Raw genomic sequence first — 24,863 nt, forward strand, 5'->3', positions numbered from 1 at the left:
GGGGTTTTTTTTACAGACACTGTCTGCACTTCTTACAGACACTGTCTGTAAACAGGCATTTTAGACTGATTTTCTGTCTGCATTTTGGTTAATTGTCTGTATTTTCCTCAGCTGGATTCTCTGATTTTGATCGATTTTTGAGGATTTAGAGTAAAAATGCAGACATTGCCTGTAATTTGAGGGAAATACAGCTATTGTCTGTATTTTAAGAGTTTTCTGACTAATAAAGTTAATTTCTCCCCTCTTATTTCCTCTCCCCCTTTTCCTTTCCTTCCCTTTTCCTACTCTCTCCCTTAAAGGTAGGTCTCCCTCCCTCCCTCCCTCCTAAGGCACGTCTCCCTCCCTCCCTTCCTAAGGTAGGTCTCCCTCCCTCCTTCCTTCCTAAGGTAGGTCTCCCTCCCTCCTTCCCTCCTAAGGTAGGTCTCCCTCCCTCCCTCCTAAGATAGGTCTCCCTTCCGAGTGTTCCGAAAGTAGGTAGAAGGTCTATGTTTAACTTTATATTGAAACACGAAAGGTCCGAGTTACCTGAACTTATACCTTTGATACACGCTAAATTATCTGTGCTTTTTAATGCGTCTATTACAGACATTGTCTGCACTTTTTGATGCGTTTGTAGCAGACATTGTCTGAATTTTGTCTGTATTTTACTACTACTAGGAATGCAGACAAAATGCAGACAATTTACAGACGTTATCTGCATGAAAAACCCCGTAGGGGAATTCCATATTTGTCTCAGTATCCGAAATCATTTACTAGCCTTTCGGCGTCTTCCGAACATGATATCAACTGAGCTCTGACAACAATCGTTCCCATATTCTGCACCATAAGATCATCGCTCATTTACGCATATGCTTGCATCTTTACTCGGATCTACCCAAGTTCATCGCATATATCCAAATTGACGTCGAGCCACCGGATTCGCGCACCTGGATGTTATACTGGTACTTTCTATAGACCGTTTCGTGAGGTTAAGGACAAGATATGTTCGCAGGTAACTCGCGGTATCGCTGTTCTCATTGGCTACCTAGATTTCGCATTTATTGCCATTGCAGATGCCGTGATATGATGCCGGGCGAAACTGTAACTCGAGGCACAGCCATGATATGTTTTTTCAGCATAGAAAGCCAAAGGTTTGTTTTGTCCTTTCCATGAACTAGTAGCCAGTGGGGTAGCGTCGATATAATGGCTCCATGTCGCTCCTGAATTCAGCCATTGTCTATGCTGCAAATGCTACTCCGCCGTCCCAAGTGATTCACCTAGTAGAATATAGGGTGTATCTTCCCGTTGGCCCGATCTAAAAGCCTTGGAGGAAGCAATTCATTGTACACATGCTTCAACCACTCCACAGCGATTTGACGAGTTAACGCTGGATCTATGATCTCCTCAATTCCAAAAGCATTTGCTGTTCTGACAGGGTTCATGAGACGTGTGTAGTCTTCCTCCAGTTCCTCATACCGTGCCTCTCGCTTCTCGTTGTCTCTGATGGCTTTCAACTCTGCAGCATGACCAACTTCAATTCCACCGTCGAGAGGAAGACTTCCCCATTCTCCACTTGGCCATGCAACTCTCATCCGAGGATCTCGACAGTCAAGCATGATTCCTCCAGCTACACCATATACTCTCCTGGTCACCACGCTGAAGACTGGAGTAGTAGTTGAGAAGTAAGTCGTCGCAAGAGCGATTCCGTGTCTCATAGTTGCCGTTCTCTCCGCGTTCGTACCTATGGCATATCCAGGAACATCAACGAATTGGAGGATGGGAATATTGAAACTGTCGCAAAACTTGAGGTGTCTAGCCATCTTCTGACTGCCAGCTGCATCCAAGGCTCCATCGTTGACCTCGCAGTTGAGAGAAATTATGCCAATTGGTCGTCCGCCTAGTCGTGCAAGCCCGACAATCGCAGTTGTACCCCACAACGCACCAATTTCGAACCAACTTCCCATGTCTACAACAGTCGTGATGATCTTCCGGGGATCATACATTCGAGCTTTTCGTCTTGGTATGATTGATCGAAGCTCCTCGCATATTCGATCTTCGGGGTCATCTGATGGGATGGTCGGAGGTAATGAGCTTCCCGAGTTTGGTAAATAGCCGAGAACTGTCCTAAGTTGCTCGAAGCATTCTTGCTCGTTCGCGGCAAGGTTGTCAATTGTGCCATTTGTACAATGCATCGATGGTCCACCAAGATCGGTGAAGCTCAGACCTTCCTCAAAAGTTGCACCTATTGTAATTAACATGACAAGACGCTGTCAAGCAGTAGGATTATTTCTTACCAGCGACGACTTTCGGCCCAGCGTTAAACAGTGACCCCACGTCAGCAGCCATAACTGAGAAATGGCAAGCAACAACTCTTGCAGCACCCAATCCAATAGCCGGTCCAAGAACAGCACCCAAGTTCGGTATCCCTAGGTTTAATTGCTCGGCTACATGCTTGAACGAAGGCATAGGCGGAATGTAAGAGTAGCCAGCGGTCTTGATAGTCGTGACCGAACCTCCCCCAGAAGAGCCATCGACCAGCTTTATGATAGGAAGCTTCAATACCACAGCCAGCTTCTCCATATATATCGTCTTCTCCATCAAAGCTCCATCTGCATGTCCAGCACGAATCGAAAAGTCATCCGCCGTGAAGACAATTCTGCGACCTCTCAATGTCCCAAACCCTTGTACATTGTTGCTCGGTACATATGATTGCGGCTCCTCTTTTATTCCCTCCAGCTTCTTCCATTGAACCGTGCCAGATACTGAGCCGACTTCGTGGAAGCTCCCTTCATCTAGTAACTCCAGGACTCGTTCCCGCACCCATAGCTTTCCAGCTTGCTTTTGCCGGACATATCCTGCATTCTTCGAGTCGGGTGTACGAGCAATAGTCTTGAGAGACTCCAATTGTCTAAGGATATCGGAATAGTCTGCTGGAAGATCGTTCTTGGTCTTCGCAGCGTGACGCTTTCGAGGAGCTACGTGGCTAGCGACTTGAGATAGTCGTTCCGAGGGAGTTGTTTTCGATAACTTGCTGTCATAACTGTCATTGCTGTTCGTCATGTTGTCTTATTAGTATTGAATGATCAATCGAAAAAACTTCGAAGTGTGTGGCCGTGAAAGTCATATTGAGGGTACGCTTGGAGTGCTTGGAGTGGTGGAATGAGGTAGAAAATAACCTCGGCGATTACCCCGCCAAAACCTGGGGATTGCGGCCCCCATTACCCCAGTTTTGCCGACAAGCATCTTAAGCTCCAACTTAAACACCAAAGATTATCGAATGTGATTTCCGCTTTCTAAATCTATCACTTTTAATTTTATTTAGAAGTCTGTAAAGATTTACGAATTGCTTTGGACTATTTGTATGGGTCTCACCAAATATGATGGCTCCAACAAGACCAATAAAGCGACTTCTTGTGGCGAATAGGTAAATACCCACAAATGTTACATTGTATATTATTAACAAGGCTTCAGGGGAGAGATTGCAACTCGAATCATTTCAACAGCAAGAGAGCTGGGCATAGAAACATACTCGATATACACATCGAACGATACATCTCACACCAATGGCTCGTCTCACTCGATTCAACTGGCTTCACCGGCATCATATCTTGACATCTCAGAACTGGTAAGAATTGCCAAGAAAAACAAGATAGATACCATCCATCCAGGTTACGGTTTCCTATCTGAGTCTCCAGACTTTTCTCGTCGAATGTGGGAAGAAGCAGGAACTTTCGTCATCGGTCCTGGACACGAAATACTTGCTCGGACTGGCGATAAATTGCAGGCGAGACTCCTTGCAGAAGAATGTCATGTTCCTGTGCTTCCAGCTTTAAAAAATCCGACCAGTGACATTGCTGAACTACGGACATTTGCCTCTGAGACGGATTTCCCAATTATTATCAAAGCTGTTGATGGGGGTGGAGGGCGAGGCATTCGAATTGTGAGGGGGGAGAAAGACCTGGCATCTCTAGCGAAGAGAGCGTTGCAAGAAAGTCCCAGTGGCAAAGCATTTGCTGAGAAAGCAGCGATTGATGGATATCGACATGTCGAGGTCCAAATTATCGGTGACGGGCAAGGGAATGTACGGCATCTTTGGGAACGAGAATGCAGCATCCAAAGGAGATTTCAGAAAGTTGTTGAGTTTGCGCCAAGCTCTATTTCGGATCGCAAGTTGATTGGAGAAGTCATTAATGCAGCTTTAAGAATGGCGAGGAAAGTCAACTACTCATCTCTGGGGACTTTCGAATTCCTGGTCCGGCAATCTCAACCCGAATTCTATTTCTTAGAAGTAAATCCACGCTTGCAAGTAGAACACACTATCACGGAATCCATAGCCATGGGGATAGATCTCGTCAAGTTGCAGCTGCTTCTCGCTCATGGTCAAACGTTATCCTCGCTCCCACTCACTACTTGGGGCGACGATCCAGAGGTGCCTCCTCCCTTACATTCAATTCAACTTCGAGTCGCAGCTGAAGATGTGTCGAATGACTGGTCATTGAGCGTTGGCAAAATTACGTCTTTCAGATGCCCCACAGGCAATGGAGTTCGAGTCGATTCTCACCTCATACCATCACAGCAGACAGTCATTGGAACAGATTTCGACAGCTTGATTGTTAAAATCATCATTACAGCTCCGTCCTGGGAAGACGTTGTTCAAAAATCAAAAAGAGCTCTTGCCGATACTCACATCGAAGGTATCAAGACAAGCCTGGAAGCTCTGCGAGGTATTGTCGCAAGTGAAGCCTTTGCTACCCGACAATGCGATACCCAATGGCTAGAAACTAACTTGCCCGCGGTCCTGGAATCTGGGAATTGTATATCTGCTGCACTGTCCAAGATTTCAACGCAAGTAAATACAAGCGCACCCAGTGCTTCTGTAGCAGCAGCATCAAATGTCCTCTTCCGCAAAGGCGACGCTTGGTCCATATCGCTTACCCCAGAATCAAGCGAGGAAAATAAAACACCAGCCCTCTCACACCTTCAGCTCTCACGGGTCCTGCGTAACGAGTTTCCCGCGTCTCTGACGGCTTCAATACTATATACAACGCCATCGTCTCCTAAACCAGTTCCTTACATCTTGACGCTGGCCTCTACGACAACATCATTTGGCTCACTTGCCAGCTCGGCTAATCATCGTCGTGGTGACCCAGGGAATTCAAATCACATCATAATTCCGTTCCCGGGGCAGCTGATGGAAATTCTGGTGGATATAGGTGACGAAATACAGAAAGGGGAGACAATTGCTGTGGTCAGACAGATGAAAATGGAGTTGGAGATTCGGGCGACAAAGGGAGGGACCATTGCATGGGTGTACGAAGGCGAGGAGGGGGATGAGGTCGGTGAAGGGATATTGGTTGCTGAAGTAGAAGGTGGTGCAGCAAAGCTATGACGGGCTTACTGTAATGTAATCTTTGATGCTGTTGAGAGAGGATGATAGCGGCATCATCCTCGGCTTTCTGAATCTGCCATTCAAATTCCAAGCCAATTTGCGCTCTCGGCCCAAAGCAACTTGTTCTCTGAGAGAATTTTTCTGTTCCGAGACACCATTCTCTAATTAGGAATTCTTATGGCTGAATGGGAGAATTTTAAGGCTGATACATTCAGACAGCAAATCGTCGAGCGGGCTTGGCAATCAGGATCTGCGGGCGACTCTCACGAAAGCTCATAGCAGTGCAGATCTTCTAAAGATTGAAATATCCAACTGCATTTGATCTTGTACAATGCTTACAAATGCTTTCATTTCCCTCCTTTGTGATATTCTTCCACATTCTAAGATTTGCTTAGTAAATCCGTCACGATTGTGGTGGTTCCTCCAAGTTAATGATGCTATTCGGACACTTTTCAGGTGGTCCAAGCGTAGCGACGGAGGCGAGCGAGGCGAGATGGTGGGTGTGCTGCACTGCGCCTCTAGTCTGGAAACACACACCTGTCCAGCCAATAAGGTAGCACGAGACAAGATGCGGAACAAGTTTTGTCCCTCTTGTAGCAGATCATTACCTCACGCGAAATTTCTGCTTTGTTATGTATGAGGGGAAAATTCGACTGACTAATTGGACTTCTTGAGAAGATGGCGCGTCATGACGATATGGCACTTTCTCACTTTGCAATAGCAAATACATAGATACATATTGTTGGAAATATATAAGAGAAGGCATCTCTCGCCAATATGTCTGAATCATTTTCATTTCACACCATAAATCTACGCATCTAAGTAATACTCAACCCTTCAACTCACAGGTTCAACTATTCTTCACAGCTAGTCACAAATAAATAGCAATGGCAGCCACTGCAGACACATCTAAAACATTCTTCCCTCTCTCCGGCCTTGGAGGCGACGGGTGGTCTACCGAAGACGAAGCCACAGCTACCTGTTACTGCGGCGCAGTCCAACTCGCATTCGTACGTCTCTACCCTCATTTCCTCTCCCCGCAAATTTGAATCCTGCCCAAATATCAATATTAACTCAACCTAGCCAACCCATGGCCCAGGTTACCAAGGCACATTCGTATGCAACTGCTACGATTGCCGCAAGATAACGGCCTCAACATTCGCATCCAACTTCACCATCGCCGACACCCACCTCAAGCATGTCCGTGGGCAAGAAAATCTCAAAACCTTTGGCCAGGCAGAGACTATTGGGTTCGGGAAGACCATGACGATTTATTTCTGCCAGACTTGTGGCACGCTGATGTATCGTGTTGGGGCTGCGTATCCTGGTGTTAGATTTCTCCGTCTTGGAACGGTGGATGATTTTAGTTTGCACGAGACGAAATTGCGGCCGACTATTGAGCAGTTTGTGAAGGATCGTGTGAGCTGGGTGCATGGTGTTGATGGGGCGAAGAAGTTTGAGGGAATGGCAGAGTTTTAAGGAGGATTTTGAAGGAAGACTTAGGTGTCTGGGGTAGCATGGGATGCATGCAGAGTTCATTGATCCGTATTCGTCTTCTTATTTCCAACATCCAAAAAGGAAGGCTTGATTCGCATTGAACTCACACCCACTTTCGTCCTTTCTGTCTTCGTGCTGAATCATCCGCGAATCTCTGATGTCTTGCGAGTGATTAGCCTGTCATGGGACGACTCCGAATGCTTGACCCAATGCCATTCCTCTGTCAAAGCAAGTGCTCATAAGGCGCTTCAATTTTTGGTACTCGGATTAAGATGTTGAATATACTCTGCACAGTCTGGAGAAAACTCAGATGAGTACAAAGCGAACTGCATCCGCTTCCTCAATTACCGCGCATGAAGGTAGGTTCTATATCTTGGAGGCATGAATGACAACGCTTGTTAGTGTCGACAATGCCCATGTGGAGTGGGATGCTTTGATTTAAGATTCTATCATCTCTGCCACTTCCAACGAGCTACTCAAGGCTGTTGCTCTCTATAGATTTGTAGCAATCTTGATATTTGCAATGACTGTTTTTGAAATCTCCCCAGAGATGCGAGGTTGGATAACTCTAACCGCAGAAAGAGAGTGCTATTCGTAAGCGAAGCGAGGCCAAACAAAGCACAACATAATATTAATCACATTACATTACACTTCGCACACAATCCTCCCCGTTACACAATCGTCAAGTCTGTAACCACGGCCCTATGATCACTCGCAATAACCCCATCCACCACATTCCCCAAGATCTCAAACTGCTGCACCGTAACCGCATTCGCACCCACCGGTCCAGTCCAGCAATAATCAATCCTGCTAACCCCCGTGGTCGTAAACCCCGTATAAGTCAACTGATTCGGGCCCAGTCTCTTCGCACCCGACTCCCACACTTCCGTCAAATACTTCAGCCCCTTCAGCGTCGCATACGCATCACCATTCGGCTCCGAGTTGAAATCCCCCGTCAGGACGACACCGAGCTTATTCCCATACGCCGCCCTCGCAGCCTCAATGCGCGACACAACGACCTTGATGCCTTCACTCCTTGCTTGAGAACTCACGTTATCAAGATGCGTGTTAGCGGCAATGAAGCGCTTCCCAGTCGCAATATGCTCAAACACACCCAGCGTAACGACGCGTCTGCTGCCTGCTCCCCATCCGAACGAGACCACGTCCGGGGTAGGACTCAGCCATTTCGTCTCGCTGAACAGCACGCGGAAGACATCCGTACGGTAGAGCAGCGGGCTGAACTCTCCTGATGATTTCCCATCGTCGCGGCCAACGCCTAGATGGTCCCAGGAGGAGCCAAGGCCGGACTTCACGTCGCTGAGCTGGTTGGAGAGGACTTCCTGGAGGCCGATGATGGTTGGGTTGCTGGTTGCGTCGGCGGTATCAGAGAGGAGGGATTGGACGTGTGGCATGCGGCATTGGTCGGACCAGATGGAGCAGAAGACAGTCCACCATGGCTTCTCGCCTGTCCCTGGGGATGATGTCGCGTACCGGATGTTCCAGGTTATGGAGCGGACGGGAAGACTAGCTGCATTAGTGAGGCTGGAGCTGAGGACCAGGAGCAGAATGCTAGAGAGGAGAGTGGAGAGATGCATCTTGTCTTATTCTGGCAGCGGACGTGACGAACGGTCCTGGTGGCTGGCTTGGTGGTACCTTAACCTGGCTGTGAGCAACAGACGCAGAAGCAAAGAGAAGACTCGTGCGAAATGAGGGGATATATATATGTTGTCTGATCTAGCATGTGGGGTCAGTCCAGCATGCACATCAACACAGAACCCTACAGGAGATTAAATCTGGTCGAGCCAATTTGAATGCCGTGAATCGATATATCACCGATTATTCCCCGCATGATCATCATCACCGTCACCCGATCACAACAAATCCGACCCTCGCCACGGCCACGATCTCATCGGCACTTTTGCACGTGGGCTCTGTACTGGAATTTAAAGACGAGGGACGTCGGAGATCATGGTCTTTTATCGTTAGTCTTTATAGATGCCAGGTGATCCGGTGCAAGCGAGGTAGTTTTGTTTCCCCCTGCTACAGGACGTTGTAGAGGTAGGATAGGTAGGCGGTAGGGTCCTGGGGTCCTGGGGTCCTCGCGTAAATCTCGGTGGATAAGCTGCATGGATTGGCCAGGCCGGATTAAACCCCCATTTTTACCCTTGGGAACCGATGGCTATGCCAGGATGATTGGGTGTGTCTCTCATGTGCCATCGTATTGATCAATTTGATACGCTGTGTACCTGTCAGTGCCAGGAAAATCGTAGAGCTTCGGGCAAGTAGAGGAGACTTAATGTGAGGAGCTTCTGCGTGATGTTCCGATTTCTGAACGAATTCCGAATTCCAGGGCCTTTGTGAAAGAATCAATTGTCGTGCTCTAATTACTCCATAGCCAAAATGCTCGAGATGCTCACACTCTCTGCGCCGATGAAATTCAAGAAACAATACAAAACTCTCTAGTCTATTCGTGCACCCAAACATGCGCATGCACCATCATCTCTCTGCATAGGCCCCTCCTAGCATCTACTCAATGCAGCCACAATCCTCCCTATTTCCACCAATCCTCCACCCAACTTCCAACGATGGACATCCCCACGCCACATCAGGCGTACTACACTGCAATAGCACACCCCACAACCTCTCAACCGTTAAACCCAAATACGGCCGCTCCAACGTATCATTCCACCCATAAACAGCGCCCTTCGCAAACCTCCCTTTCCCCTCCTCCCCCTTCAGCACAACAGGCATCTTCTCCTTCTTATGTGCCCAGGCATTCGACAGATCTTTGTCCACCAACCCATCATACAACAACTGCCAAACATCCTTCTTCGTCCCCCTAATCCTCGCCGCCGATGCCGCGAAATTATTCCCATACGTCAACAGCACCGACTCGCATGTATTGCTACCTGGTCTCGCAGCGCTCCACATCGATGGTACGAGATGGAAGGTGTCTTCCCAGCCTAAGGAGTCGAAACAGGCGCCGCAGTGGCAGGTCTCGGATTCGCCGAGGTTCAGGAAGCCGGATTTGGGCATTGCGTCAGGGATAGGGAAGCCCATGGGAGTGAAGTAGTCGGAGAAGCGTTTTTTCATGAGCGGGAGGGTGAGGGGCGAGGTTGTTGCGGTGGAGAGGAAGAGTGTTTGCACAGGCATGAATGTCCAGCTGAAGAGGATGTGGTGTAGGAAGGTGGCTGCGACGCCACCGGAGTTGTGGAGTATTGTTATGGAGACATCGCCTTCGAAGGAGCCTTTGAGAGATTCGTTAGAGGGAGTGTTGAGGTTGAATGCTGCGTCTTTGCTGTAGATCGTTACGCGCGGGTTATACCAGCGGACCAGGTGGTGGGGCGTGAATGTTTCGATTAGTTCTGTTATGGTTGACACCGGATCGCCTTCAGAATGTGCAATTACGACATCGAAGGAGCGAAGCTGTGGAGGGCGGTACATGGTATCTAGGATGAGATTCTTAGGATCGAGCCAGGTTTTGATGTTCTGATTGTAGGCGACGGTGTCCACCCAGAACATCATGTTGCAGCTTATGACTATGGCGAAGACGGCTGTGGTTGTAGCAAGGAAGAATGCGAATTGCCAGGGTTCAGCGTGGACTGCGAGCTGTCTTCGGCGAAAGATTCTCGAAACGAGGTTCAGAAGGCGAGGTGGGTAATATCCTATATGTTTGGGCCCAACGCAGATGATGTAGATGAAAGTGACAGCAAGAACCTGGAACCAATCGAGGAAATTCTTCTCCGGACCAAGAACGCCGATGACAACTGTCCAGAACCCAGCTTGAAGAGTACTGGCAATGGCACCTGTAGCTCTTTCTGTTGGTTCCTCCAAGGCGCCTCCGACGTGGACTTCAGACACAAATGGATGTGCGCTGTTCATCGGAGCGTGGAAAAATTGTTGTAAGAGCACACCCGGTGCAAGGGTTAATAGTGCGTAGCCCCATCTCCATGTAGAAAAAGCATGATGGGCTGCAACTACATTCTCGTACTTCGAAACAGCCACCCAAGATATCACCATGGGAGCAATACCCTGTAGCAGGTAGTGGTGCAGAGGAGTAAACAACCCAGTTCCGCTACCCTTCGCTTCAAACTTAGGCCCAATCTTGGCAATGACTTTCGAGAGACTGAGAAGTGCGAATCCGGCCAAAGCGACAATGAGATTTCGGATGTTGAGTCTGTAGTCCAATGCTATTGGGGGAACGGAAAGTCCCAAGACGAAGATGACTTTGTAGGCTCTCCTAATGGAAGTACTTTGCTCTCGAGGAAACAGGCGAAGAACATATGCTACACGGAATAGCAAACTATCGAAGGCGTATGTTACAATCTGGATATGTCAGCAGACGTGATGTCACAATCGAGGAGACTTACAGGTAGCATAGCGAGTACTGGTAGATTCGGGGTGTGCAATAGAGCAAGAGCACCACATAGTGCAGCAACGCCAGCGACCGATGAAGCGAGTATTGTCCTGAAAATGATGAAAATAATGGCCAACCAAGAATAGTCCCCCGAGGACTCTAGTTTTAATGTTTTCGTGCTCAATTTTTTCAGTACGCCGATGAGAGCTACAAACGCAACCAGGATCCATGCAATGAGCTGTGTGAGTAACACGAAATAAAACGCTAAGAAATCGTCAGAACTGTACGAATCCTAGAACTGTATCTCGGAAGGCCAGCCGAACAGTGGGTCCAGCATAACGTTCCGAGATCAGAGATTCTACTCACGATATGCTATCCCGTATAGTTAGCATGTATTAAACATAGAAGCTCATCCTCAATCATCCACCTCCCACAAGACAGAACTATCATCGGAAAAATTGGAAAGCAACTTACGAAATCCCCCCCTCAAAACCCTCCTCCCGATGAGTGTACTCATCGTCATTAACACGACCCAAACCGTCCCCTTCGTACTCCTACTTAGACCCCTCTGCTGGATCTCCCCTTCCCCTCCTCCATCACCCACACTCTCCTCCCTATCATACCCTCCTTCCTTTTCCAAATCATCGCCATCTCGACTGGCTCTTCGCCCTTCATCTCTGTCCAGGTCATGGCTATCAGAAGAACGCCGATTAGCTAGCAAGATCTCTTCATCTTCTTTCCCAGCCTCTCGAATCTGAGGTGTCCAGCCAGCGTCCTGCATGGCTTTTGCTCTTGTGCTCTCTTGCTCTCTTGCTCTCACGCACCCACGCTATCCCCTCATCCGTTGGTGCCGGCGTCTCCCTTTTCCCCCTAGTTCAGGTACAATACCTCAAGACCGGGCTGAGAGACCGAAGAGACCGAAAGCGAAATGCACAATTACTTCCGAAAAGTAGATAGACCTAAAGCAGTAGGCTGGCCACACCACCTAAGGTACAGGATCGGTCCTTTGTTCGCGTCGGACTGCACCCGCGCGCGTGTTGTGCCCTGTCAAGGGAGAAAATGGGATGACTGAACAGACACAATCACGGTGTCATCACGTGAACCATTCACTCCTTGTCTCTCGGGTGACTTCTCTCCTCCAGCAATCCTTAAGATTTTCCGTCCTGGACCACAAAATGATGGACTTGAGTGAAGCAATTCACACACAATTCTCCCTCCACAGCTTAAAAGCCTCGTGTCGGGACTCTCGGATCCTGTGCTGCTTCACTACAGTAGATGAAGCGTAGCACCGAAGTCTGACAAGGGGTTCTAATATGGTTTCAGTTTGATGTGAACTCTGTACGCGAGAGTTGATTGGGCAAGTCTAGTCTGGAGTGTGGGCCGGGACGCCACGCCTTGGGTGGGACGCGTTGCCGTTGGATGGTGGATGATCTCGACAAGGTCCTGGGGGGGTTTTTTTTTTCCCGTGAGGATGAAAACGTGCGTTGCGGGCGGGCACTGCGGCGCAGAATGGCCGGATTAGGGTGATGAGCCTGTGGATAAATATCGGTCAAAATGAACATGATGATTGGGGGGGGGGGGGGGCAAGGTGGTTGGGTTGCTGTGAAGGCTGTGAAGAAGAAATGAACCTTCTCCCTTTTTGCTTTTACGAAACCACTCTACAGTAGACATCGTACGTGAAGTGATCGCAGATGGGTCATCCCAAACCAGGAAGTAAGTGATGGCTTGGCACGGCCGTATTTAAACTTCAAAGATCCAACAGCAAATGAAACAGCAAAGTATATCAACACCGCTTGCTCGCGGGGTTCAAGCTTTCAATGCGCGGATCATACAAAAGAACCCTCCCTGAGCAGCTCATCGCATTTCAAGATCATGGCAAAAAAGGCAGTTCGTACAGCGGCCAGAACCGGAAGTAATCAGAATCATCATTCCAGCATCACATCAAGGCATAAACGCCTCACCCACTATCCTACTCCTACATGCTGTCCATTCTTGCCTTCCAACATCCCTGACAGCCAATTATCGGAAAGAACGCCAATACAAATGCTTTTATTGTACATGAGTCCCGTGACACATTTCAGAACATGCTCCGGTCCATCAACCACCCACCAACCAGTTCCATAGGATAAACGCCAATCAAATGCACCGCCTCTCGTATCGGAATTGCTCTTTTTAGCAGCAATGCTGATGTTCATGAGTGTAGCTGTATTTCTCGTGCTTGAAGCCTCTCAAACACAAGTCCACTCAGCAAATACGCACCACCTGGCACTTCTATCTGCTAGGACAAGGCCTCGCCACACACCCTTCTCTCCGACTTTAATGATCGTCTCCCATGTGCCTCCATCTCCTTTCTCCATTGCTAGGCTTGTACTCTGGCATTTCTCTTCCTTCCTCATGAGTCGCAAGACTTTACCACCTGGTGCTTGAATCGCCAATTTTGCGGGTTTCTTGGAGCCGAAAGCGCTGGTGGTGCTTGGATTAGAACCTGACGCAGATGAACTATTCAGTGACATCGCAGAGCTAGGGCGAATGAACGGGATGGGGGAAGTTCCTCCAGGGTTTGGCGATGCCGCACCCAACGAAGACGGATGCTGGCGAATGGCAAACACAAAGGTATTGTTCAAAGCAAGCCGCTGACACTGCGGCTGTGCGACGTAGAGATCGTGCCGTTGCGCATGTGGAGTTGGATGGCGTGTAACGAATTCGTAAGGCGGATTGTCGCCAGTATGAATGATTGGAAGTGCGAATGCAAGTGGATGAGGAATATCCTTAATTGAATGCATCAAGCCTCGTTTTCCGGCGTATACCTTTAGAATTCCTTGTCCTTCGTCTCCAGGGAGCAAGCCCTTGACGGTGTATCGCTTCTGTCCGCCGATCCATTCTGCTTGAGATAAAGCTCGCTTCTTCACAACATCTCCGCTTTCGAAGAAGTCACCATCAGCATCTCGCTCAAATGCTCTTGCTTCAACCTCTGCCACGCATTCAACATCGGCTGGAACCGTGAACCTGACATGGACCTGCTCAAGATCCTCCATGCGGACGAGACTTGTGTCATATTCAGACATTTCGAGAGCATTCTTGAAATATGGTGGACATGCACAAGGTAATGCCAATAATATTTCGAAGGCCATCGGCGGGCAAAGATGCTGTTGTTGATGTTGCTCTGGTATATGAGTCCAGCAGATCTCGGAAGGTCTTGTTAAGAACCACCAACTCTCTGCCATCTGGCCGCTACCACTGGAGTAGAGCCCTCGGCGAGGATGAGAAGGAGCCGCAAGGGAACAATCCATGATCCTCCATTCTCCATCCACGATCACAGCATTCCACCAATGGTTGGAGCGGGGCATAATGGCTAGCTCAGGAACTTCTCCTGGCGTTTTCAGGTAGCCTCTGATAACCTCAGCATGAATACCGACTGCAGCGCACATTTCCATAACGAGAATAGCAACTTCTTCTGCGCATCCACGTTTTGTCTGTATGACCCTCCTTGAATCCGGCACGCTCTCAAAGTCTTCTTCCCAGGTGATTTTCTCGCTGACCCAAGTAAATATCGCGCGTAAACGTTGAACATCGCTCCGATACGGCCGACAAACGAAGCCAGTCGCTAAGCTGACAGGGTTGGTCATTGGCGGAAGGCTATTGATGAATCTTGAGTTCTTGTCAACCAAGGTAAGATTGACAGCCTGGAAGTTTGTTGGCTCATCAACCGGATTACCGTCCGCGCCTTCGTCGCCATCGCACTGCTCAAAAAGCTCCTCAACAGGACTAATTGCGGGATGGTCCATCATCTGACATCGTTCTTTCCTCTCAACGCGCTCAATACGACTGAGTGAATTTGACCGGTTGACATCCCGTCTTACTTGCACCCAATCAATGCCAGAGTTCCCACCGCCCAAGCCCATCTCGCTGGCTGCAGTGCTATTGTGACGGCTGTGTTGGTTGTTATATCCTCCTGAGATAGATGAGATCCCGTTCGACATTTTGCTCGGTACTTGTGGTCTTGGGGATTCTCCGACAGCGATACTACTCCTGGCACTGGCTGCTCCCGTCTTTGCAGACTCGATGATCTTTTTAAAGAAGCCGCTTTTCTTAGGCTTCGGGGCAACCAGGCCACCAAGCATGCTGTCTGAATCTGCGACCGAACCATGCCACCCAGCCTGTGACTGAGCTCTGGGTGGCCCAGATGCATGACTGCTATGGTAAGAAATACCGGTAACAGGGGTTTCTGGCCGACTTCCAAAATCAACCTGGCTGCCATTCATACCCATAAACTTATCTTTCCTTGACCCGAAAGCACTGTGAGCCCGAGCTCGACCTGTCTCCTTTTTCCTCGCTAAACTTCCTGCACTAGTCGCCGAAAATCCACCAGCTGAAGTACCACTCATTAAACTTCGGTCCGTGGCATTCGTACTCGAGCTTCCGTTTGTTGTTGTGCTGCGGTTACCAGATGATGCTGAAGTAGAATTGGTCTTTGTTGTGAAAGTCCGCTCAAGCATTGATCGACCAACGTCATAAGCAGATTTCCGGTGGCGTAACTTTGGCTGCTGACTTGACGCCACGCTACCAGACATGGAAGATTTTGGGCGTGCATATTGATTCATTTTCGGCGGTACATGTGGTCGTACATCGTCGTCTTCTACTGGCCGAGGGCTACTTGTGTGCATCTTGTTTAACCGATTCTCCATTCTCTGCACATAGTTGCTGAGTTGTGGTGGAGGTTTATCGGCACCATGACGAGAGTTTGAAGATCCCATGAAGAGTTCGTCGCCATCATCATAAGCAGTAGATCCCCCAATGCCCATAGCCGTATTAGGTCTTAATGGAGCAGTTCTCCGAGCCTTAATGTAAGTCTGATCAAATGCTTCGGGTGACCAGGGGTCTAAGGGAAGGTCTGGAGACTGGGTATCTCGAGACATGCCCATATCAGCAAGGGATGACATTACATCGTCCATGGCACTTCGGAGCGGCGATGGAGTCAGTCCTGATTCTCTTGGTGATGGTGGACTTGGAGAGCCCACTCGTGGAGTATGAATTCCATTCGGTCGTTGGTCGAAGGAATTGGTGGATCCATGCGGTGTATATGCAGTTCGGTGGGGTGGAGGTGGAGGGGGCGGTGACGAGCCAATGTCGAATTGCGGATTTGGTGAAGCTGCACGGGAATGGGGTCGGTATCCGAACGATGGAGCTGGTGAAGGTGCACGGGAACCATAGCCATGATTCATGGGAGGAGCTGGTGAGGGACCTCTACTTATGCCATATCCATTGTGCATTGGCGGAGCAGGAGAAGGCGCTCGAGATCCATAACCATGGTGCATTGGGGGAGCAGGAGAAGGCGCACGATAGTTATAACCATTCTGCATTGGCGGAGCTGGAGATGGTGCTCGAGATCCATATCCGCCTCGAGTATGTGGCGGAGGGACATTCGAAATGTTGTCATGGACGCTCATCGGATTTGGAGAAGGCCCTCGAGATCTTGCCTGTGCCTCCATCTCTGCCTGTCTTTCTACCTCCCTCTTTTGCGCCTCAGCTCTCTTGATAGCGGCCGTATCTGGCTGCGCATAGGACTGAAAGGGTTTTCGAGCACTCTTCGTCTTGGGTTTTGCGGCAGTAGGGTTGTTAAAAGGGCTCGTACTGGGCGAACGTTCTGGCATTGGACTTGAAGCTCTGACTGTTGGGCGAAAGTTGTCTGGCAGGACTTCGACAAAGTTCGAAGGGAAATGTCCCAGCATTCGTTTGTCTCGAAATAACCTCCCCATCCACCACGATCCATCCCCCGCGTTCAGACATTCTATTAGATCCCCCTCGATGAAGCCTAAATCGCGTTTCGTCTGCAGTTGTCAGTATGTATTCTAGCAGACGCGCTCCTCTTTCTGTCCTACCTCTGCTGTATATGAAAATACTGCTCTGCACCAGACCGGGAACCTAGTCGGAAGTCTCTGTGGTTCGGGCATTCTCGAGAGGATGTGCGCTCATACGGCGCAATGGATTTGCTAGCAGCAAAACATCGACGCGCCGAGCGCTCGTTGGTAATTGTAGAAATATCCCAAGCTTTGTTTGAAGATGCAGCGATATGGCAGAACAACAGCAATATCCAACTTTGTAGATGTGTGCCTCGTAGGGTAGCAAATCGAGTCCTTTTGGGATGCTGGACCCGAAGTCGAGAATACCTAGACAAAGTCAACAACCAGACCACCGATGCCGTGGACCAATCAAGGATGGTGCGGCGTTGCCCTGGGCAACTGATATCCCTGACGGTGGCCCAAGCTCCACTAAGCGCCTTTGTTATCGTCCTTCGTCCCTGCCGTATCAATCGGACAGACCTGCAGCAAGGCCATGCAACATTATTCTGTAACTTCTGAGAAACTTTGGACATCTTTACATACGACCGTAATTGAAGCTATTCGCACATCAACAATTCTCCCCGTTCTATCAATTGCCGCAGAACATACTGGGAACATTTAGCCATCACATGGCACCACGGGGCGGCCCCTGCACCATTTGTTGACATTGAGCTGTTTCTTTGCCAACGGCGCCCGCAGTGTGGAAATACAGCAATAGCAAACAGCACCCAACTCAACACCAGACTCACCCCTATTATCGTCCCTCGCGCCCGCTGCTCCTTCTTGTCAGAATTGCTCGCCGCATACCAAGAACCAAACGCTCTTGCTTTGCAAATCCGGCAATATGTCTGCAGAAGGGACCGCCAACCAATACTCAGTGCTAGAGGAGCTTGGAAGTGGCAGCTTTGGGACCGTATACAAGGCAATTGATCGCTCAACTGGAGAAGTGGTCGCAATCAAACATGTACGTGTCCGTGACAGCTTCTGTTGGTAGTTTATTGACTTGTTTGTAGATTGATCTCGAATCCAGCGAGGATGATATCCTAGAAATTCAACAGGAGATTTCCGTGCTCAGCACTTGCGCCAGCCCTTTCGTAACCCAGTACAAAGCAAGTTTCCTCCGAGGGCACAAGCTATGGATAGTTATGGAGTATCTAGGAGGTGGATCTTGTCTTGATTTAGTATGTTGTCAAAGCTCTGCAGTATATCCATGGGCTATTTACTAATAGCAATAGCTTAAACCTGGATCCTTCAACGAAGCCCATATCGCAATCATATGTCGCGAGCTCCTGCTCGGTCTCGAGTACCTGCACCAGGAAGGGAAGATACACAGAGATATCAAAGCTGCAAATGTATTGCTCTCCACGACTGGGAAAGTCAAGCTGGCCGACTTTGGCGTTGCAGCGCAACTTACCAACATAAAATCACAACGAAATACCTTTGTCGGAACCCCCTTCTGGATGGCACCGGAAGTTATACAGCAGGCTGGTTATGATTTCAAGGCCGACATATGGTCCCTGGGCATCACGGCGATGGAGCTGGTCAACGGCGAACCTCCGAATGCCTCAATCCACCCTATGAAGGTCCTCTTTCACATTCCAAAGGCACCAGCACCACTATTGGAGGGTCCAAATTACAGCAAAGAATTCAAGGACTTTGTTGCGCAATGTCTTGTCAAAGATTGCGACAGGCGACCATCGGCCAAGGAGCTGTTGAAGCACAAATTCATAAAGAGTGCTGGGAAGGTGGAGGCGTTACAGGAATTAGTGGAGAGAAAGCAGGAATGGGATGGAGGTCGCACTCGTCCTTCACATCCTAGGTTCTATGAAGAAACTTTGTAAGTTTGGACTTTAGAAGACTCCGCCACATCTACTGACAATTTTAGAAACACCATGACCCCCAGGAACGAGCCAGATGAGTGGGTCTTCGACACGGTCAAAGCAGCAACTATAGCTCCACGCAAGAACACTACCAAGAGACGAAAGCTATCGGTCATACATGCAAATGGTCAAGGCGTGCAAAATGGAGCAGAGGAAGCAATGAAGCGACTGGAACTTAAGGACTCACCACTTGAGTACTCTTCACCACCCCCTGTCACAATGAAGAAAGGTACGGTTCGCAAACAACCGTCCATTGTTCAATTGATGTCACCCACCAAACCCCGTCAAGCGAGTAGTCAAAAGCGACCCTTACAACCGGACATGAATTTTGGGAATACAGGGTCGACTGTGCGACTTTTCCGTCGGGTCTCGGACAACTCCACACTTGCCCAAGTAAACTCCGATGTTTCTGCTCCGGCAACTACCCGAGATGAGAACAGGCCACCTATGACCGAGACAGTTACCAAAGAGGCAGTGCTAGGGCGAAGAATCTTCAACAAGATCGTGGATCCATCTTTCCAGGAGCTTCATGCGCAGACCGGCAATCAAGCCAAGAGGGAAGCATTGTCACGATTAGCCGATGCCTGGAGCGCACTGGACGCTGTTGACCCTGAAGGGGAATATCAGTTGTTGAAGGCTATGATTGAGAGAGTTCAGAATGATCCCAAACTTTCATCACTGCTGTTGCCTTCCAAAGCCTCAAGCAGAGATGGGACACCCCAAGGAACACCACAGAAGTCTCCCACCAAGCTTGTGCTGGCCCAGAACAACCCACACCTAAAGTCGCACCGTCGAAGACAGACCAGTATGCAACCTGATCCGGAACGACTAAACAACTTACCAGGCCAAGTCGTTCCAGGCATGGAGCACACCAAGCAACTTGCAGATGTTCTCTACAGTCGTTGGACGGATGGGATACGAAACCGATGGCCAGCTATATAAATGCCATTGAGCTCTTCCGGCATTTTCAGGCGCACATGATTCACCTGGGACGCATCATCATTGCGGGAGTCCTACAGAAAGGTTCTGCCTTTTTACATCAATTTGCATAAGACGGTGTACAAAAAACATGCATAGAGCATAGCGAGCATCATCGATCCGGTCCAGTTTGGTTGAGAGAGAGGCGAGAGCTCAGCGTGAGGTTGCAGCAGATTTGGGATTAACTGTACCGATCTGAGTTGGTTTGGTTCGGAGGATTGATGATTGATGAATGATAATGTTTTTCTTTTTTGATATTTTGTTTGGTTTTCTTTGGGGCTTGGCTTGGCTTTTTCATTGCTTCTACTCTGGGTTGGATGGAGGGGATAGCGGGGGGGAGCGAAGCGGGAGTTGCGACATTTGTAAAGTACTTGTATAAGGTCATAAAGTAGATAGGGTGAAATTAAACATCGCAAACACATATAACACCTGCTTCTCTATTTATTATAAGTACCCTCTTTCATTGTTGCCCTCTTGTTCAATACCAGGACTACCAGTAGGCGCACCAAACGACCTTTCTACCCTCTGCGTCTTCGCCAAAGCCCAAAACGACGAGGCTCAAGGAGCTCGATCCAAAGCACTTGAGGCAGGGTAGCTTCATATTCCAGTATCCCGCAGGCTTCGCTCTCAGCCCTGAGCCTGTAACGAGTCAACAAGTAGCTATAAAAGAGCAATGCTAGAAGTGTATAGAACACGCAGGCGGAGGTATCTTGAGTAATAGAGGTCTACTGTAATACGAAGTAAACAAAAATGGATAGGGATGATGGATAGTGAGATCCCCTTCCAAGTAGTCGCCGGGACATTTCCTGAGCTGGCCCGACCCCTGCCCATATAGCCAACTATTACTTTCCTCAATCCACATCTGGATTATTACTTTAGATTCTTGTGCTGTAAATCACAAGATCCAGAGACCCTAAATACCGAATTCACCGAACTAGTAATGGCAAAGCATACCTACCTTTCTATGTTCCGAATTTAGATTATGACTTTTCCAGTTTTGGAATGTTTCTGTAAATCCTGCTGCATGTAGGAGCAGGTTATCTCTCGCATTGGTAAGTACAATTTAATCATCCTTCGAAGAGCCTATAATAACGGAGCTTGCAGAACCTGGTTACAGAGTCCGTTTCAACCATACACAGCTTCGGTAACCTTTTTCATGATGGTCCTTGGTTTTTGTCCACCGATTTCTATGTCCTCTTCCCTGGAATTTTCATCGCCTCAAGCTTTCTGACATTCTATCTCACTAGTGGAATCGTCGCTGGTATATTCCGATCTCAAAAATGTGGAGGTTAATGTTTACAGCTCTACACATTGTAGTCCAAATTCTCTTGAGTTCCAAGGTCATCTCTATGCAAGAAGTCAATTTCGGGCCGGATCTCCAATCGATCAAACCTTGAAGGCTTCAAGCTATCGAGGCAAACTGAGAAATCTCAGGCAGGCTTGGCAAGGAGGATATGACAGAAGATATTTTGAGCGAAGTTTAATTTAGTTTTGCTCAAAAGACCAAAACTTCTTACTTGAAATAGTATCATGCACCACCAAGTGATTGCGTTCGTTCTTGCCTCCTTAAACACTGTACCATCTAAACTTCGCAATACGAAAACTATCTATGTTTACCCCGCCACCTTTTTGTCTCGCTTACCGCAGACTTTTTCGGAATAGAACTCAGATCAATTTCCAAATATATTCTCCGCACTTTGATACGAATATGAATTCGATTATTTACAGCCCGACTGGCAAATAATATAAAATTCATGACTTAACAGGCCCAAAAATCCGATAAACTGCCGTTTTCATATCTTTGTGGGGCAGTGAGTCGCACACCCAGTTCGCTTGAATTCTTTGTGACTCACAACCAGCACTCTATTACATCATAGCGTTCTTCTTTATTCTGTGGTATTTCTAGCGAACTAAGCATAAATATTTCAATTCAGCAAAGAAATTGATGTTGTAAGTCCTCATCGACAAAGCAATTTGGCGCAGAGGAAGCGCGCGGGGCTCATAACCCTGAGGTCCCTAGATCGAAACTAGGAATTGCTATCATTGGATTTACATTTTTGTCTTTTGAACCACTTTTCCCCTAGAATCTTTGCATTTTGAGAATCGAAACTTTCGGACTTCTTTTTTTGTCGCTTTGAGGGCTCTATTCAGATTTTTCTTTGTAGTGGAGATTTTTCTGGAGACTCTGAGGCTCGCTTATCGGCATGTTGCACTCGGCAGTGACTCAATCAATGGCTTTGTTTACTTGCATGCGAAATGATTCGGATATGCAAGAAGCTGTCCTGATCTCGGCTTGTCCTTCTTGCGTACTCTGTCTGACCAAGTGTGCTCTGCAATTCTGGGACTGGGCTCGATATGTTGACAAAGAGATTCTACATCACCGCTGGGCCGCCCACCAGGACCTCCTGACCTCACTAGATGCAAGGAAACGTACGTGTTCGGTGCGGGAGATTTGTCATTGAACTGAACCGATGTGTGAACAGTTCTCATGGCTCTCTGCCGCTCCTTCTAAAGTCGCAGCTACTGAAACAAACAAGTATATGGGTAATTCCAGTAGGTCACTCTGCCACCGTCGAAAATTTCCAGAAAATTCTATGCTACCGAGACCACCGAGCAGTATCTCATTGACCTCGAAGTCTTTCGTTATATCAAACAGCTTGACTTTGCTCGGCTTTCGCTCTTTTTTCTGCATCCATTGGAACAGCAACGTCTTCAACCGTGTCCGCACCATGCGTGATCGACTTGTTGAGATCATCTGGTAACGTACCAAGTGCACGCTCGCCGAAGAGTAAGTCTATATCTTCGAGACTGACTTGCTTTGTTTCCTTGAAGAGGAAGAAGACGACGGGAAAGGTGACGACGATATTCCATGCTAGATTCTGTGAGTTGAAGAACTTTCTAGAGGCAGTGGTGCGAGAACGGTCACGTACCGACGAATAGGAAATAAAACTTCCAGGTCAGATGCTTGAGGGCTGTTGGTGAGACTTGGGCCCAGAACGTAGATACCTAAACGCACCATCAGTACTTTTTGATGCAATTTCATGTCTAGCACTCACCAGCCAGTTCCCAATTCCCGTTGCAAATGCATTTCCACGAGCTCTGATCTGCATGGGCATAACTTCCGACATGTAGACCCATGAGATTGGTCCCCAAGAAACTGTCCCAGTCTTAGTCTTATATCCTACTAGTGGTGGGAAATTTTTCTTTTGGGAAAGGTAATGAACTCACATGAGAATATGACGGTGACACAAAACAAAAAAGATACTCCAGCAATTGAAAGGCCCTTCTGTGGATTCTCGGTGTCGATTTGACTATTGACAACTGCTTCGCAGATAAGAGCAATGGTAATGCCAATAGTTCCCCAGAGAAGTGGCTTGCGTCGACCAATACGGTCAATCAAAAAGACGATGAATATAAGATCTAAGCGCAGGATAAGCCAATTGAATTCGGCCCAGTGAATTGTCTGAATTGCTTACTGGCAAGTGGTCCCATGCAATTGTAGATACCTGCAACAAGCAAATTTCTGTTGCCTGTTATTCCCAGAGCGTCGTACATTGTCGTTTGGTAGTATCCAATAACATCTGCACTGATCAGTTCTGGCTATATATGTTGACTCCCTTGACTTACTGATCCCTGTGAATTGCGTGAAACACTGCACAGCAATACCATGAAACAGCCTCGTCCTCCACTGCTTGACAGTAAACATGATCCTCCAGCCTGGTACAGTGATGGCTTTCTCTGCAGCTATGGTCGTCTTGATTTCGTGAAATTCTTGCATGACTTCATCTTCGTTGGCACCAGTGAAATGGAGTTTGCGGAGAACTCTAAGTGCTTCCTCCTCGCGGTCTGTCTCCATGAGATGACGGGGGCTTTCGGGCATGAACATGATTCCAGCAGCAAGAATAGCGCAAGGCAAACATTGAAATGCAAGTGGAAGACGCCATTGAATACTGCTCGATGCTGGAGCTGTCCCAGATCCATATCCGACCCATGTGGACCTTATCATAATTAGATATTTTCATGTGCTATAACACTATCTGTACCTACACGATAAAGCCGATGCCAATCATTTGTTGCGAAAGACCAACAATTAATCCTCGAATTTTCGGTGCAGCGCACTCTGAATTGTATACTGGTACAGCCATTGAAAGCAGACCGACTGCCCAGCCGGTGAGGATTCGGCCAACGAGAATCATGGAGAGATTCTGAGCAGTGCATTGAAGGATAGCTCCAACGAGACAAATGAGAGATCCCATAAGAATAGTGATTTTTCGTCCGAATCTGTCCATGGTGAGGCCGCCTTGGAGGGCACCAAACACCGCACCGCCATTGAAGGTCGAGTTGACTGCACCAATGATTGGCGAATCCTTCGTCGTATCGAAAAAGGCGAGGAAATTTTTGCTGGCAATGACATCCGTCATAACACCAGCATCATATCCAAATAGGAATGATCTATACTTCCATCAGTACAAAGTCTAGTTTGAGAAAATTATTGAGACGAACCCAGTACATACAAACAGCGCAAGCGAGATATTGAAAAGTTTACCCATGATGTAGTTAATATTGAGCCCCAAATATCGAAAGCTTGGAGAAACGACAAGCAATCTTGGGAATCATTCTACACAATGCTTATATAGTTGTTTAAGCTTGATGAGATTGCAACGTTTTAGCACCACCTGGATCGTATTTATCGGCCCTTCACAACAGCTGATCACTGTTCTCTGGTACTCTCCACTTTTGGAAATACCGATTTCTCCGTGGCTGGAGAACGCTTGCCCCCACGGAAGTTTTTCCGGGGAAAAAGAACTGTCCACCATTGTGCATTCAGGCTAAAGACAAAAACGAGAACGCGCATGGGGGATCCTGCCGAGGACTGGGCCACAGGTGCTGCTGGCAAGAATACGAGAAGACTTAAAGAGTCGGAATAATGGCTGGTATGATCT

The 24,863-nt window shown here is 48.2% G+C and overlaps 8 protein-coding genes across 9 annotated transcripts; 3 read left to right on the forward strand and 5 right to left on the reverse strand.

Moving 5' to 3' along the window:
- Positions 1-308: 308 nt before the first annotated feature.
- Positions 309-3,155, reverse strand: ONS95_008829 (uncharacterized protein). Its single transcript, XM_058502388.1, has 2 exons — positions 2,274-3,155; positions 309-2,221 (listed from the first exon to the last, which is right to left on the reverse strand). Exons 1-2 carry the CDS (start codon positions 3,037-3,039, stop codon positions 1,257-1,259), a joined length of 1,731 nt encoding a protein of 576 aa, XP_058361317.1. The 5' UTR covers positions 3,040-3,155; the 3' UTR covers positions 309-1,256.
- An 88-nt stretch (positions 3,156-3,243) lies between these two features.
- On the forward strand, positions 3,244-5,678 carry ONS95_008830 (uncharacterized protein). The gene is made up of 2 exons (XM_058502389.1): positions 3,244-3,403; positions 3,451-5,678. The coding sequence occupies exons 1-2, from the start codon at positions 3,357-3,359 to the stop codon at positions 5,366-5,368; spliced, it is 1,965 nt and encodes a 654-aa protein (XP_058361318.1). The 5' UTR covers positions 3,244-3,356; the 3' UTR covers positions 5,369-5,678.
- A 246-nt stretch (positions 5,679-5,924) lies between these two features.
- On the forward strand, positions 5,925-7,022 carry ONS95_008831 (uncharacterized protein). Its single transcript, XM_058502390.1, has 2 exons — positions 5,925-6,378; positions 6,452-7,022. Exons 1-2 carry the CDS (start codon positions 6,256-6,258, stop codon positions 6,845-6,847), a joined length of 519 nt encoding a protein of 172 aa, XP_058361319.1. The 5' UTR covers positions 5,925-6,255; the 3' UTR covers positions 6,848-7,022.
- A 514-nt stretch (positions 7,023-7,536) lies between these two features.
- On the reverse strand, positions 7,537-8,460 carry ONS95_008832 (uncharacterized protein; the record flags this gene model as incomplete). Its single annotated transcript, XM_058502391.1, has 1 exon — positions 7,537-8,460. One exon carries the CDS (start codon positions 8,458-8,460, stop codon positions 7,537-7,539), a length of 924 nt encoding a protein of 307 aa, XP_058361320.1.
- A 931-nt stretch (positions 8,461-9,391) lies between these two features.
- Positions 9,392-12,003, reverse strand: ONS95_008833 (uncharacterized protein; the record flags this gene model as incomplete). Its single annotated transcript, XM_058502392.1, has 4 exons — positions 9,392-11,191; positions 11,236-11,486; positions 11,589-11,594; positions 11,697-12,003. 4 exons carry the CDS (start codon positions 12,001-12,003, stop codon positions 9,392-9,394), a joined length of 2,364 nt encoding a protein of 787 aa, XP_058361321.1.
- A 1,000-nt stretch (positions 12,004-13,003) lies between these two features.
- Positions 13,004-17,368, reverse strand: CYK3 (cytokinesis protein 3). The gene is made up of 2 exons (XM_058502393.1): positions 17,102-17,368; positions 13,004-17,050 (listed from the first exon to the last, which is right to left on the reverse strand). Exons 1-2 carry the CDS (start codon positions 17,171-17,173, stop codon positions 13,451-13,453), a joined length of 3,672 nt encoding a protein of 1,223 aa, XP_058361322.1. The 5' UTR covers positions 17,174-17,368; the 3' UTR covers positions 13,004-13,450.
- A 179-nt stretch (positions 17,369-17,547) lies between these two features.
- On the forward strand, positions 17,548-20,339 carry ONS95_008835 (uncharacterized protein). The gene is made up of 4 exons (XM_058502394.1): positions 17,548-18,026; positions 18,076-18,243; positions 18,298-18,899; positions 18,948-20,339. Exons 1-4 carry the CDS (start codon positions 17,907-17,909, stop codon positions 19,882-19,884), a joined length of 1,827 nt encoding a protein of 608 aa, XP_058361323.1. The 5' UTR covers positions 17,548-17,906; the 3' UTR covers positions 19,885-20,339.
- Positions 20,340-21,449: 1,110 nt separating this feature from the next.
- Positions 21,450-24,629, reverse strand: ONS95_008837 (uncharacterized protein). 2 transcript variants are annotated; one of them, XM_058502396.1, is made up of 8 exons: positions 24,424-24,566; positions 23,968-24,372; positions 23,548-23,918; positions 23,397-23,501; positions 23,149-23,340; positions 22,977-23,077; positions 22,851-22,926; positions 21,450-22,792 (listed from the first exon to the last, which is right to left on the reverse strand). In XM_058502396.1, the coding sequence occupies exons 1-8, from the start codon at positions 24,468-24,470 to the stop codon at positions 22,569-22,571; spliced, it is 1,521 nt and encodes a 506-aa protein (XP_058361325.1). In that variant the 5' UTR covers positions 24,471-24,566; the 3' UTR covers positions 21,450-22,568. The 2 variants fall into 2 exon arrangements, with proteins under 2 accessions (XP_058361325.1, XP_058361324.1); XM_058502395.1 differs by having other exon boundaries at positions 22,851-23,077; positions 24,424-24,629.
- Between the last annotated feature and the right edge of the window lie 234 nt (positions 24,630-24,863).

The sequence above is a fragment of the Cadophora gregata genome (genome assembly GCF_030347475.1).
Source record: "Cadophora gregata isolate MNR1 chromosome Unknown scaffold_3, whole genome shotgun sequence".
NCBI lineage: Eukaryota > Fungi > Ascomycota > Leotiomycetes > Helotiales > Ploettnerulaceae > Cadophora > Cadophora gregata.

Bases quoted from the DNA above. Each gene is read 5' to 3' on its own strand.
- ONS95_008835 (XM_058502394.1), top strand. From the start codon at position 17,907: ATGTCTGCAGAAGGGACCGCCAACCAATACTCAGTGCTAGAGGAGCTT. The intron at 18,244-18,297 runs GTATGTTGTCAA...TAATAGCAATAG, and splicing joins GTGGATCTTGTCTTGATTTA to CTTAAACCTGGATCCTTCAA. The intron at 18,900-18,947 runs GTAAGTTTGGAC...TGACAATTTTAG, and splicing joins AGGTTCTATGAAGAAACTTT to AAACACCATGACCCCCAGGA.
- ONS95_008831 (XM_058502390.1), top strand. From the start codon at position 6,256: ATGGCAGCCACTGCAGACACATCTAAAACATTCTTCCCTCTCTCCGGC. The intron at 6,379-6,451 runs GTACGTCTCTAC...AACTCAACCTAG, and splicing joins GCGCAGTCCAACTCGCATTC to CCAACCCATGGCCCAGGTTA.
- ONS95_008829 (XM_058502388.1), bottom strand. From the start codon at position 3,039: ATGACGAACAGCAATGACAGTTATGACAGCAAGTTATCGAAAACAACT. The intron at 2,222-2,273 runs GTAAGAAATAAT...TAATTACAATAG, and splicing joins TGGGCCGAAAGTCGTCGCTG to GTGCAACTTTTGAGGAAGGT.
- CYK3 (XM_058502393.1), bottom strand. From the start codon at position 17,173: ATGCCCGAACCACAGAGACTTCCGACTAGGTTCCCGGTCTGGTGCAGA. The intron at 17,051-17,101 runs GTAGGACAGAAA...TGACAACTGCAG, and splicing joins TATTTTCATATACAGCAGAG to ACGAAACGCGATTTAGGCTT.
- ONS95_008837 (XM_058502396.1), bottom strand. From the start codon at position 24,470: ATGGGTAAACTTTTCAATATCTCGCTTGCGCTGTTTGTATGTACTGG. The intron at 23,078-23,148 runs GTGAGTTCATTA...AGACTGGGACAG, and splicing joins TGTCACCGTCATATTCTCAT to TTTCTTGGGGACCAATCTCA. The intron at 22,927-22,976 runs GTGAGTGCTAGA...TGGTGCGTTTAG, and splicing joins CGGGAATTGGGAACTGGCTG to GTATCTACGTTCTGGGCCCA.
- ONS95_008830 (XM_058502389.1), top strand. From the start codon at position 3,357: ATGATGGCTCCAACAAGACCAATAAAGCGACTTCTTGTGGCGAATAG. The intron at 3,404-3,450 runs GTAAATACCCAC...ACAAGGCTTCAG, and splicing joins CGACTTCTTGTGGCGAATAG to GGGAGAGATTGCAACTCGAA.